This window comes from Melanostigma gelatinosum, assembly GCF_949748355.1.
Source record: "Melanostigma gelatinosum genome assembly, chromosome: 7".
Lineage (NCBI taxonomy): Eukaryota > Metazoa > Chordata > Actinopteri > Perciformes > Zoarcidae > Melanostigma > Melanostigma gelatinosum.
In genome coordinates, this window is record NC_136640.1 from 23,314,224 (window position 1) to 23,328,776 (window position 14,553).

Here is a 14,553-nt window from a genome sequence, read left to right on the forward strand (position 1 = left end):
ATTATGTGGGGTTACAATATATTGTCCTGGCTATATTGTATTCAACTAAAAAATGTTTTATATTTTCGAATCAAAACGAAATGAAAGTAAATAACATGAAGCACCTAGAGCTGCTAGACGCCTAAACCCGTTAGCATCACGCTAGGGGGCAGCAGAGTGCAGTTGTTGCTGTGTAGAGAGAAGAGACACACTTCGCTACTGGAAAGTATTCCACAACTCCAGTGAATAACCGTTTGTAGAAGTGGTGACAAGTGCATACTAGAGGTAAGACATACATACACAAAAAAAGATGTTGTTGTCATTTGGGCGTTTCTTCCAAGCTCCAGTTCTTCCATTCAACTTGTGAGATTAGCGAGGGGCTAACGCTAGCTAGTCTCGCTAGCCAGACGCAGACATACACAATTGAATGCAGCTATTGCAGCCGTATTAACAGTTACGTATGCAGTTATTTAGGAAAGAAAGACAGCAAACAAGCCAGCAGTGGTGGAATATGTGTATATCCTTTACTGAAGTAAAAGTGCAAATACCACGCTGTGGAAATACTCCATCACAAGTAAAATACCTGTATTCAACAGTATCTGTTGCTATTTTTCTAGTTTGGGCCTGTTCTTTATTTATCGTCAATATTTTGTGAAGTGTATTTGTGTGTGGTCTACTCTTATTCAAACTGTCTGTAAAAGATGTCAACTGAAGAGATCCACTGAGCTGAAGTACTTTGTGTTCCACTGTGTCTCAGTTTGATGATTTAATCTCGCTGCTTGTCTTCCTCTTATCAGCCTTGTCATCATGTCTGGTGGTCCAGCGGTGAGGGTCAGCATCGAGTCTTCCAGTGAGAAGCAGGTGCAGGAAGTGGCCTTGGATGGAACAGAAACATACGTCCCCCCTTTGTCCATGTCCCAGAACTTGGCAAAGTTGGCACAAAGAATTGACTTCAGCCAGGGATCTGACTCTGAGGAGGATGGGATCGAGGGCGAACCTAGGGACCGCGAGTGGACCAAGCAGGAGCCAGAGGAAGAGGAAGGTAACATGTACTCAGGAGAGGAGGGAGTGTCTAGAATCTGAGCCATGTAAAGCTGACAGGCACCAGCTATGAATGATCACCACTGATTCACTATTTAGATCAACTATATTTCAGATGAGAAAAAACTAACTATTTATTCCCTGATGTTTTCAGCTGCATGGCCTCGTCAAGGTTGTGCATTAACTTGGCAATTTAACTACCGGTAATGAAAAAAGTAACAGCCAGAAAGTTAAGGACTTTCACATCATTATCAAGTCAGGCCATCTTATGATAAATAGTTAACACAATAAAACACATTAAAGTAAAATAGCACATCTTTCTGAAACACCTTCCCTGTCTTCAATAAAGAATGCTCCAGTCCCTGTGACCCTGCACCAGGTGGATGGATTCAAAATAAAATATACTCGTGTATATAATACGAGTCATAGGGATTTTGTCCTCTCTGTTAGTATCAAATCTGATTTGCGGTTTTGTCACTCAGGCACGGTGAAGTTTCAGCCATCTCTTTGGCCCTGGGATTCAGTGCGTAACAACCTGCGCAGTGCCCTCACAGAGATGTGTGTGCTCCACGACGTGCTCAGCGTGGTGAAGGAGAAGAAGTACATGGCCTTAGACCCAGTGTCTCAGGATCCAACAGCTAACAAGGTAAACTGCTGAAGAATAGCACTGTCGCTAAGATCACTTAAAGGGGCAGTACGCCACAAAATCAAAAATACTTATTTTTCCTCTTACCTGTAGTGCTGTTTATCAATCTGGATTGGTTTGGTGCGAGTCGCAGAGTGTTGGAGATATCGGCCGTAGAGATGTCTGCCTTTTCTGTAATATAATGGGACTATATGGCACTCCGCTTGAGGTGTTAAATATGGCAAACAATACATCTGGAAAACTCAACAGCAATGTCTCTTTCCAGAAATCATGACCATGTTCCTCAAGATAATACACAGACCTTGTTGTGAGCAGTTCATGTAGGAACTATTCTCCTTCTACCGAACTACACCAGCCAATGAGTGAGCACGATCTTCTTGTTCTTCCTTCTGCATGGTGATACAGTTGGCGGGTTCGGTAGGAAGAAAATAGTTCCAACATGAAACTGCTCACAACAATGTCTGTGGATTATCTGAAGTAACCTGGTCATGATTTCTGGAAAGAGACTAGAGCCATTTTGTTGTTTTGTTTTTGTACAACCTCCCACCACATGGGGGCGTAGTGCCGGTGTGAATCAGGCCACAGGTAATATAATCAGTGGGGTCATTGGACACAGGTTGTTGCTAATAGGTAGAAGCAAACAGTTTTTGACTTATTGTAGTGACCGTTGCATCCCAATAAAAAGTCACCACGGTTGCTGAAATGTTTGTTCTAACGCGTGCACATTTAACAAATATAAATGTTGTGATTTATTGGTTGATGGAGAAAATGGATAACTGAAGAGAAAGTGGTGGAACTCTGATTATGTGAGAAATAAAATGCTTATTTTGGAAACTGGACTTCGTTATTTATGGCACTTGTCAGAACAAACATTGCAGCAACCGTAGTGACTTTTTATTGGGAAGCAACGGTCACTACAGAGACATTTCTGTTGAGTTTTTAAAATGTTGTTTTGCAGATTGTGATGTAGTCCTATTTATATTGGAAAGACGGCAGACATATCTAAGACAGATATCGCTAAAACCAGGCAACTCACACTAAAACGATCAAGATTGATAAATAGCACGACAGGTAAGAGGAAACATGTCTTTTGGATTTTGGGGTGAACTGTCCCTTTAACCCCTAAAGTAGGGTGAGTAGAGATCCTACCGATGATACACAAGTGTTATTGCAACGCTGACGAAATGTTCAAAAACGATGACGTTCTGATGTTTGTATTTCTCAAAGAGATCTGTGCACCTTCTCTTTTTCACGCGCATATTTACTTCCATTCACAACGCTTCATTTTCTTGCCCTCGAGCAGACCCCCCAGGTGTTCCAGCTGATCAGTAAAAAGAAATCATTGGGCACAGCAGCGCAGCTCCTGCTGAAGGGAGCAGAGAAGCTCAGCAAGTCGGTAGCAGAGAACCAGGAGAACAGGAGGCAGAGAGACTTCAACTCGGAGCTGCTGCGACTCCGCTCCCAGTGGAAGCTCCGCAAAGTGGGAGACAAGATCCTGGGAGACCTGAGCTACCGGAGCGCAGGTGAGAAGGCCTCTAAAGCATTCTAATCTTATTCACTTTTACCTCCCAAGCTAAACATGTTTTGACCGTTTACCCGTGCAGGCTCCCTTTTTCCACACCATGGCACGTTTGAAGTGATCAAGAACACGGACATTGATCTGGACAAAAAGATCCCAGAGGACTACTGCCCCCTCAATGTCCAGATCCCCAGTGATTTGGAGGGATCTGCTTATATCAAGGTGAGAGGGAAACCACAAAGTTCATTAACTGCCCCTTTTTCACTCGCTTCACCGGTGAATATTATAGTTAGTAATGCATGAATTATTTGGTGGACTACCTGTGTGGTACAGCTATAGCTCTTTTCATTTTATGTTTATTTTACAATTTCCCTGCTAGTGTGACCTGTCATCACCCATACTTTTTTACATTTCAGAAATGTAGTTGTAATAGTGTAACACTGTTCATGTCTTCAGGTGTCCATCCAGAAACAAGCTCCAGACATCGGTGATCTGGGAACCGTCAGCTTGTTCAGGAGGCCGCCGAAAATCAAAGCCGGTAAGGTTCGATATTCAGAGACATGACATTGCTCATCTTCCGATAGGCGTTGAACTTTTCTCTGCCTGTAGAAATGTAATTGTATGTCTTACCTGAAATGTCCCTGCTCTCTTTTCCTCCACATCTCTTTCATTAAATGTCCTCTCTCCTCACTATGGTCATCTCTTCGCTCTCTTGTCTTCCTTTGTTTCTCTCCAGGTACCCAGCAGTGGCATGTGAAGCTGGAGGCGGCTCAGAACGTTCTGCTGTGTAAGGAGATCTTCGCCCAGCTGTCCAGGGAGGCTGTCCAGATTAAGTCCCAGATCCCTCACATTGTTGTGAAGAATCAGATCATCTCACAGCCCTTCCCAGGTCAGAACGCTCATGATGGGTTTTAGAGAAGATCTATGTTTGTTGCATATTTAACATGAAAGCACATCACTATACGCCTGTGCTACTTTCTAATAGTTCTGCATTAGTATACAATATTTTAAAAGTGGACAAATGACATGTGCATGCGTTGGAAATAGAAAAGTGATGGAACGAAAGATTATTCCAGAACAACAAGACTGCTTATTCGTCAGGTAACCTGATAAAGGTCAACGGACCAAAACCTATATTGTCAACCTACAGGTGTTCACAAGCTTTTGCTCTTTTATGAAAAAAATATACCAGAAGACAATAAAACAGCTTATTGGAAGAGCTGTTTTTACCCTAGTAGTCCATTCACAGTTCAATTGTTCCCCGGTACAGATATTATTCCTAACATTATGCGTTTTAATCACTTTGGGGAAAAAAGGCAAAACTTCTGTTAACAGATGGAACACTTTATTATCTGGTCTCTGGAGTTGGCTTTGATGTATTTATTTATTTTTCTATATGGGGCCATAAAACAAACATACTCACGCCTCGTTTGTTTCCTTCCAGGTCTGCAGCTGTCCATCTCACTGTGCCACTCCACGGGGGAGAAGAAGAACAACCGGGCGTCTCCAGAGAAACCCAAACCGGACGACCACCTTTACGTACTGGAACACAATCTGCACCAGATGATGAGAGAGGTGAAACGCTGCGTGAAGTCACTCTGCCTAGCACAGATGTTAGCTCATTGCAGAAGTAGGAGAAGTACAGCGATGCCAAAGATATGTTTTGAAACCCGGGTCAACATTCTGTAGTTTGTCCACCACAGCTGCAAAATGTTTTAAAATGTTTTAAAAAAGGATTATATAAGTAATCTAACCAGTAAGGTTTTTAGAGACTGTTTACTTCAGTTCAGTCCTTGTTGTCTTTATTAATGGCAACTTTGGCAAAAACAGACACACCACAGCAAACTCATCTGTCATTTATTGCTGCTCTGCATGGAGACATCTTGCCTGGGAATAAGGGTGTAGCATTGATATCATGTTAACAACACACATATGATAATAGCGTGTAAATGATCCAGCGCCTCTTAAATCATTTGTATATATCTCTACCTCCCCACACTCATATTTTGAGTGTAAAGCATTTGCCAAAAACGAGATGAAACTGTCAAGTGTTATTAGTCTTGTTATTGTTATTTTATAGTCAAATGTTCTCGTTAGCGTGAATTCGTTTGGCCACGATAACCGTGTAGAGAAAATCTGATGTTGTGACAGCCCTAGCTGGGAACCAGAAGAATGTGTGAGCTCATGTTTTGTTTTATTTATTTTATTTGGCGTGGCGTTGTCAGGCTCGAAGACATCCTGTTGCACCACATTCTGACCATGATAAATACTCCCACCACAAAGTATTTTCATTCACAATTACATTGCATCAATTCAACCCTGGTTTCTGTTACAGTTCCACAAGCAGCAGCTGAGCTCCGTGGTGATGCCGCATCCCGCCAGCGCCCCCTTCGGCCACAAACGCATGCGCCTAGCGGGGCCGATGGCCTACGACAAGGCCGAAATCTTTAGCCTGCAGCAGAATGAGGGGCTTCTGGAGAAGATCATCAAACAGGCCAAACACATCTTCCTACGCAGCAGGTACCTTTTAGCTGTGCCAGCTATGGTTTTTATTCGAGGACTGATATGATCACAAAACCGATTAGCGGCAGTCATGTCATTGTGTCTCGTACATTACACTAACGTTAGGAGCAGACACACTTTCAACGATGCAAGTACCAGCGGAAGTACTGTATGTAAATCCAGGCGGGGGTGTCACAATTGCCATGCCACTGTTTGCAGTGGAATTGAATGAATGAATGTTTTGCCAATGAGTCATATTTGCTCAGTTGCAGCGAGCAAACATTGCTCCATCCACATGATATGAAACTTCCAAACATGCCCCTCAGTCTTCGCAATGCCACGTTTGGCCAGAAGGCTGCACACTTTGTCCATATTCCTCATCGTTTGATCTCCAGAAAATACAATTATTAGCAAAAACAACTATTTTGTTGAGGCGGTGTTGAGGATGTAATGCCTACTTGCTTCATGATTGCGATCACCAGGACGGCGCGGACCATCGACAGCCTGGCCAGCCGCATAGAGGACCCCCAGATCCAGGCTCACTGGTCCAATATCAACGACGTGTTCGAGTCCAGCGTCAAGGTGCTCATCACCTCTCAGGGCTACGAGCAGATCTGCAAGTAAGTGGAGGAGACGAGGGCAGGATAAAGGGAGAACCAGAGCAGGAAGTGGGACACAATGTGGGAAATACAGGGGAGAACCAGCTAATGTATTTCTGAGCCGTTGTGGGCGTCTGCAGGCCCTTTAACAACGTTTCAAATGGTGTAAATTGAAAGCTATGGGTTGTAATCGGAGGCATATCGTTTTTTCAACATGCTATACTTGTTTGCTTTTAGTTTTGCTGCCATTATGAAACTAGAAACGCACTGACATAGACGTGAAATTCAGGCAACAAAACAGTGATTTTTGGGGGGGTTTTTTTAGTCCTTCATTCTGGCGCATTTTTGGCTTGACATGTTTTGCACCTTCAGGTCCATCCAGCTGCAGCTGAATATCGGCGTCGAGCAGATCAGGGTGGTGCACAGAGATGGACGCGTCGTCACGCTGTCACACCAGGAACAGGAACTGCAGGACTTCCTCCTCTCACAGGTATCACACTTCCCACACAGCAAACTTTTGGTTGTTAAATGATGCCCAGTACTAGTTATAAATAGTGGGGGAATGTAACCAGTGCTGTACTTAAGTACAAATTCAAGGTACTTGTACTTAACTTGAGTATTTCCATTTTAAGCTACTTAATGCTTGTACTCCACTACATCTCAGAGGTAAATCATTTATTTTCATTTTAAAGTTTTCCATCCCTGTCCTGTCCAGTGAAAACCACGTATCTCCTAATATGTAAATGTTTGTGTTAAACTGAAGGATGAAGTGTTCCTTCATGTGTTTATGAAAATCCTCCTACTTCTTCATTGAAGTAAACTCTTTAAAAAGCCTGTTGGATCAGTTGGAAGTACATTTGGAAGTACATTTAGCTGATAATACTTGCATAGTTTTATTTCAATGTTTTGAATGCAGGACTTTTACAGTATTTTCACATTGTGGTGTTTGTACGTTCACAGATGTCGCAGCATCAGGTGCACGCTGTCCAGCAACTGGCCAAAGTGATGGGCTGGCATGTCCTGAGCTTCAGCAACCATGTGGGCCTGGGCCCAGTGGAGAGCATTGGGAATGCCTCCGCCGTCACTGTCGCCTCTCCCAATGGAGAGTACGCCATCTCAGGTGAGACGAGTGTCGCAAACATCCAAATAAGAAAGTTCTCCTCTATCTTAAGAAAATCATGCAGAGAATCCATCTTGAAACCTGTTAAAAATCAGCTACTTGTGAAGCTTTATTGTGGTGCTTATGGTGTTTTTTTTCCAAACAACAAAGAGTTCCTTCTGGACTCAACAGAGTGCACTGACATTCAACAGTCACGGGGAGAAACGCATGAGAATTGGAAGTGATGCAATTTTTGGCACCAACGTTAGTCCTAGTTGACCAAAATGCATCGCAGCAGAGATGAGACCTGTTGCTTTTTCAGGCCCAACTCATGCATTGCAACACCCAGTCTCAGCTATGAAATCACTCGATCAGAAAGACAGGTTCATACACGTTGAGGGATTATTAAGAAAGCAAACACTTCCCCACAAATACAACTCCTGGAATGCACGACATCACATTATGATTTAACGTAGTCTTGAGATAATATCCTACTGCAGTAATACAGAATATCCTCATGAACTCAATGTACCAAGACGACTAAGTATGAATGTGTTAACATAAGCGGATCACTGATGTATCGCCTGTGTGTATCCGTTCTGTCTGTTCAGTGCGTAACGGCCCAGAGAGCGGTTGCAAAGTCCTGGTCCAGTTCCCCCGCAGCCAGACCAAAGAGCTGCCGAAGAGCGACGTCATCCAGGACGCCAAGTGGAGCCACCTCAGGGGGCCGAGCAAAGAGGTCCACTGGAGCAAGATGGAGGGACGGAACTTCGTCTACAAGATGGAGCTCCTCATGGCCGCGCTGACTCCCTGTCCTTAGAGCCGGTCAGTCCGCGGACTCCTTTCCACACACACACACACACACGGTTTGTATTCAGCTGAGCGGCAGTGAACTGGACAACCAAACACAGAGCATCTAGAGAGATATTTGGACAGAGCTTTGCAGCCATGGCCTCTTTGTCAAATGTGACATTTCCATACAATTCATGGACTTTTTGAATATTGCAATAATCCCCTCTCTACCTCCACCTGTGTGTCTGTTGTCTGCTCTGTTTTTGATGTTTGCAATGTTGTGTGTCCAACTAGTTATATACAAAATAAAACGTTAAGTCTGTATGTATTTACTGTATGCTGATTTGTCATATCATAAAATTAAGGATTTGAATTAGAGGTTTTCTAAGGAGTTCCAGGTATTTTTATTGTGAGGAATGTGTTTCTGTAGTCTTGCTTTATTTTTTTATCATTAGTCTGATTTGAACATCAGCATTTTGATGAAATGTGACTTTCCTCATAGTCTGAAGAAAGAACCATTTGAGGTTTTAGCTCAACTTTCTTAAAACGAGTAACGGTCTTCTTTGTGTTTATTCTTTCACTCTGAAAGCCTAAAAAGTAGTCATGTGATTCTCCATCTTTTATCACTGCATCAGAAATCTGATACAGGCCACCTGCTGTAAAACACCAGATTCAAGTTTGGATGATTGTAGTGAAGAGGCCATATGCTTCCAAAAGAAATCACACAATTCCTTTGCTTCCACAATAAATACAGTATGTATTGTTTTCCAGGGTCATGAGGGATATATTTACATTCAATCCAGTGTTCTCAGCAGTGCGCTGTAAAAGCATGTGTTCAATACAAATGTAAACATCTTGGGTACACGCTTTCATAAGTGGCATACCATCTTCCTGCCTGTCAGTAACTTGGGCAGCTCAAAAAAAGAAATGAGACATGTAGCCTCACATACACACCTAACTTAAAAAAACAAATGGACGAACAGTCTCCGGTTTGTTTTCCTGTCCGGTCCAAAGCACAGCGAGCCGTCCATCAGAGGCGCTGCAGCTCTGTCGCGTCGGTTTCTGCATGAAAGGAGGATGTAACTTAACACAACGCGCTGATGTAACGAAGCAATAATAGAACTATGATACCATTTTACTCGGACACACCCACAACCTCAACCCACATTCACGCCCGTCAAGCCACGTCTGTGCATTTCACACAGCGATGCAGCAGTGAGAAGGTAACTCCAGGGCAAACAAACCTCCCGTATGTACACGTTTATATGACTTCAAACGAAGATCCGGCATAAAAGCATTTTACTACTGTCTAGAAAAGTAGCAGTACTTGCCACCATATACTTTCCAACCTTTTTATCTACCCAAGCTGCTGTAATAAGTCAGAGTAGTGAGGGGACGTTTACTTAGGAGAGTTTGATCTCAATGGGAAAGTCTTGCGATACCAGACAATCAGAGGTGCTTCTATTCATGGAGAGACAAATATGTAGGGCAACATTTTGAACGACTAGATATTACCATGAAACTTCCCCAGTTTATTACTTGCATTGAGACAATCATTTTTTGAAATTGTATGTTTAAATGTGCAAACGAGGCATAAACACCTAAATGTGTATTTTTGTTTTCTTTCCAAAGAGTACATGTTAACGGAAGCAAAATAGCTCAAAACATCAAAATTGAAAAGTGTTTTTTTTTGCCTTAAGTTTCTCGCCTTAAGTCTGGGTGGGACTCTCTGGCACAGCACTTAACTGGTTTGAATCCTATTTGAAGGGCCGAGAATACTTTGTGTCTGTAGCTGATTCCACATATCTGGAACAAAGTCCCAGAAAGCTGCAGGTCTGCTGAGACCCTCAGCTCATTTAAATCAAGATTGAAGACCTTTCTGTTTGCTGCTGCCTTTAATTGAACCACATTCAATTAATATATTAATAATTTTCCTGCATTTTACTACTGCATTTTATTTCTTACACTGTTTTTTAATTGTTTTTGAAATCTCCTTTTCTTTTGCCTTGTGTTTTGATGCTTTTAATGGTTTTATGTGAAGCACTTTGAATTACCTTGTTGTTGAAATGTGCTGTACAAATAAACTTGCCTTGCCTTATGTGCAAACATGATGGTGTCTCATACAAACCGGTCGGTCACAAACGACCATGCACTTTACAGACTGATTGTTTTCATCCTGGTCTTACCTGGCATCTGTTTCCTGCGTCTCCATGCCACTATCTTCCTGTAGGCCTTGTCCAGCAGCCACATGGCCAGCATGAGAAGGCCGGCCAAACAGGCCAGTGCCAAGGCAGAGACGGACAGGTACTGGAGATCCTCATATAGCACCTCTGGAGGACAGGGACACAGGAGTCACTTTTTGTTCCAAAAAAACAAAAAGCTTTGTGCACAGGACTACTTTCCAGAGATGCAAACACAAAACACACGTTTGGGAATCCAGCTTGTGCGAGGAGAGAGGAGGTAGCAGGGAGACTGTGTTTGATGTAAAGAAATAAAAGCATCCTGATTCTTATCTCATGCTCACCAATAACAAAACCTTACAGTTAGTACACATATAGCTATTTCCATGTGTCATTCTTTTAACACTGAACTAAAATCCTGCTTGGGTTGTTTACTAATGATTAACTTGCTTGATCTGAAGATCTCAAAGGCTCATATACTATTCAAAATGTGACTGGACTGTAACTGATACCGGAGTATCATCATGAATGTGTCCTCCTGCGGAGTGCAACCACGGTCTGAGCTGCTGGCCGCTGAGCAGCTCCACTGGAGCAGTTGGGATTTAGGGCCTTGCTAAAGGGCACCTCAGTGGTGGTAATGAAGGAGGGTGGCAAGTGCTGCTTTTTCACTTTCCCACCTGGGAATCAAACCAGTAACACTCCCAGTCAGGAGCCCGCTTCTCATATCCGCAGGCAGTTTTGGGAAACCTGGGCAGCTCAACTGTCATTCCAACAACTGTTATCACAATACTGTTGAGCAAGGCCCAATCAAAGTCAGACAGCCATAGGCAGCAGTAGGCATAAGAGTGAAAGCAAGGTCTGCCGACTTTTCTTAAAAGGGACAGAGTGTAGGACTTGATGACATCTAGCGGTGTGTTTGCAGATTGCAACCGACCGAATACCCCTCCGCTCACTCCTCCCCTTTCCAAGACTGCGGTAAACGTGAGCGGCCTGAGAGCAAAGCCGAGGTAACGCCGCTCGCCTCTCTCAGAGGCCGCCCTCACCGTAGCAACACTACTTTTAGGAGCAACTGAAACTACGGCGGCCTTAGTGTTAGCCAGTGTTTGGTTTGTCCGTTCTGGGCTTCTGTAGAAACATGGCGGTCCAGCATGGCAGGACTCTATTTAAATATTCAGGGCTTATTCTAAGCTGAAGAAAACATTACAATGTTTAGTTTCAGGTAATTACACACTGATGACAAAATAATATGGAATACTATATTCCACTTTTGCCAAAAACTAGATGCTGTCTCTTTAAACCTGTGACTCTAGGCTGCGAAAGAAAATGTAGTCAAATGAGGTTTTTCAAACGTTGCACTCTTATCTATTTGCTTAAAGAATGAAATACGCAGAAGCCCAGACCCACTCACCGTTCACTTTCAGAACAAAGCCTGCATCCTTGCTGCTTCCTGCGCGTTCCGTGACGGTGACCACGTAGTATCCGGCATCCTGCAGCCGTAAATCCGACAGGCCCATCGAGCCATTGTCGAAGGTCTGCACTCTGCTCACGTAATCCACCGTTATGTTGGTGTACACCCCCGGCTGCCAAGTCCCAATGCTGCGGCTCACCGCTCCCGACATAAAGGTCCATTGTATGGTGGGTACCTCACTGCAGGTAACGTCCACTGAGAAAAACACATCGTCCTGCACCGACCTGGTCAGGCTCCTCTGGGGAGAGTGGATGGAGATGGCTCCGGCTTCCAAAGTGCGAAGAAGAAAAATAGATAAATACATATGAAGATATGATAGCTGGATAGATGCTTGTTATGGGTCACACCTTTACCTTTTCTGGCCAACACAGTCGCTCATTTGCATTAAACCCAGAAATGTGCTGCTATGTGAGTTTATTTTTTCAAATTACATACCTGGCATGAAGGAATACAACTGGTCAAACAAGCTGAGGCTCACCAATTTGAATTTGAATTGGCCTCCTGTCTGTTCTGGCCGCCCCTCATCAAATATTTCCACAGGAGTTTCGGGGGGGAGGGGGGGGGGGGTGGTTCTGCTTGTGGTGTTTGCTTACGGTTAGAATTCCACCTGACAATACCAATGCTTTTTTTCATACATAAACTTCTTACCAGGGTTCTGTGTGGGAAGTAAATCTATATTTAAATCTATATGTGCTTTGCTCATCTACTTACCCCTGGTAGGGCGAAGAGAGTGAGAAAATATTATAAGTTCCATCTCCAGTTTGCACTCCTGCCAGGTTCTCAATTTAAGATCATTTTTTAAAGGGCTGGGCCCTCACCCTATTTTCAATTCAATTTATTTAGTCTAGCCCAAAATCACAAATTTGCCTCAGAGGACTTTACAGTCTGTACACATATGACATCCTCTGTCCCGGGACCCTCACATCGGTACAGGTAAAACTCCCCCAAAAACAACTTTTACCAGGAAGAAACTTTAGGGAGAGCAACAGAGGAGCGATCCCTCTCCCAGGACAGAAGTGCAGTCGATGTCATGTGTACAGAATTAACTATTTAGCTCTCAACAAATATAAGATTGGCATACAGGCATGCTCGCTAACACAATAATCCAATACATGAGCTCTACGGAGAAGTCAAAATTATATACATGTGTTGGAATGCTTACCTAGGTAACACATATATAATGTGATGCTGAGAAACACAGCAGCATCTTGTACATCCCAGAGCCTGAAATGCCACATTGGAATCCCAGACCCATTGATCGAACTGCAGTATAAGAATCTCCTCTGGGTTATTTCACATTCTGTCTTTGTCCTTCCAAAACAGCTGTTCCTCGTTCCCACGGGTTTCCTCTTCCACTGTCCTTTGTACAGGTGTTTCTGTGTGTGCCTTTCCCCGCTTATTTTTGTGAGAAATGAAGAGTTCCCGTCGCAGAAGCGCTGGAGTTCCCCTCCTCTCTCAGGACTGTGCTGGATTTCTCCTCATACCTCTGCAAGTCAGTGCCAGCCAGCCCACACCTAACAGACAGGTTCAGCCAGAGATTACTGAGTAAACATGTACTCTGAGTCCTGTGATCTCACGCACACCCACACACTATACAGATACTCTGGCAGACACACACGTATCCTTCTCAATTGATTTACCACCTACAACCACCGCCCAAAGAAAAATAAAACCTCACCTGTATACGCAGACACACAATCACAAAATGAAACCGGGAAAGGTTGAGTCACCTGGTATTCATGCTGTGACTCACCTGGTAAAACATGTCAAACAGGAAGTGCGTGTTCACACGTATGCATCAAGGAACATAAACACACAGTGAACTGACACTTCCATTTCGGAGGCATATGCTTGATTATGTGCTATGTGTGTTCTGACATTTTCATTACCGACTTATTTTTTGAATAATTTTGATCATCCTGGATGGGATTAGAGAAACTAATTTTGAAAATTATTTAAAATAATTTCAGACTGTCAAAAGTCTCATTGTGTTTCCCATAATTTGTTATTCCCATTCAAAAAAATGCACAACCCTGGGCTACATTTGTGAGGACTCAAACTAGGACCTGTTGATAGTAATGAAAGAAGACTTCCATCATCCTCACTAAACTCCACAATATGTCACTCTCTGTCCAGATCTCTTGTCACACAGTGCTGTCAGGTCTGAATTAGGTATACTGGGAATACAAATGTAGACTTTCTTGACTATTTTTTTCATGTATTATCGTGTCTGTATTTTTGCTATTTTTCGCAACATTTTCTATATTAATTAAATATTTGATAGGATTCCGTAACAACAAAACATCATATGCCAAATGTTGACCTTGGTTGAAAATAAAGGTTTGTTAAAAAAAGTACTGTTCATTACTTAAATCGTTTAACAGAATGCAAACTGCCTTTAAACTGTAGTTTTGTTCGCCAATATAATATCACAATGTTGAGGTAGCTAATGTTAGCTAATGCTAAATGTTTGGGCTAAAGATGACGTAATTTTGCACAGTCAAATCCTCAGGAATAACTTGACAATTAGCTTTTGTTGAAGACAACCTTAAGTAAGTTAATTTTGACAAAATAAATCGTTGTATTTGTTTCTAGGTTGTGGGACACATTATAATTATTACTCCACGCTTATTCTGCTATTACATATGGAGCCCGTTTCCGCCACTGTGAGGAAAAAATAAAGGTCCTGTTATCTCGAAATTTCGACTTTTGATGAAGTTACGGTGCT

General features: G+C 42.9%; 2 protein-coding genes across 2 annotated transcripts; one reads left to right on the forward strand and one right to left on the reverse strand.

The window, feature by feature from the left end:
• The first annotated feature begins 139 nt into the window (after positions 1 to 139).
• On the forward strand, positions 140 to 8,222 carry med17 (mediator complex subunit 17). Its single transcript, XM_079271725.1, has 13 exons — positions 140 to 264; positions 777 to 1,021; positions 1,503 to 1,666; positions 2,970 to 3,189; positions 3,271 to 3,407; positions 3,642 to 3,723; positions 3,922 to 4,074; positions 4,630 to 4,760; positions 5,521 to 5,705; positions 6,170 to 6,307; positions 6,659 to 6,776; positions 7,247 to 7,406; positions 7,997 to 8,222. The coding sequence occupies exons 2-13, from the start codon at positions 787 to 789 to the stop codon at positions 8,203 to 8,205; spliced, it is 1,932 nt and encodes a 643-aa protein (XP_079127851.1). The 5' UTR covers positions 140 to 264; positions 777 to 786; the 3' UTR covers positions 8,206 to 8,222.
• An 884-nt stretch (positions 8,223 to 9,106) lies between these two features.
• vstm5 (V-set and transmembrane domain containing 5) lies at positions 9,107 to 13,206 on the reverse strand. Its single transcript, XM_079271726.1, has 4 exons — positions 12,988 to 13,206; positions 11,766 to 12,092; positions 10,364 to 10,507; positions 9,107 to 9,239 (listed from the first exon to the last, which is right to left on the reverse strand). Exons 1-4 carry the CDS (start codon positions 13,061 to 13,063, stop codon positions 9,208 to 9,210), a joined length of 579 nt encoding a protein of 192 aa, XP_079127852.1. The 5' UTR covers positions 13,064 to 13,206; the 3' UTR covers positions 9,107 to 9,207.
• Positions 13,207 to 14,553: the final 1,347 nt, after the last annotated feature.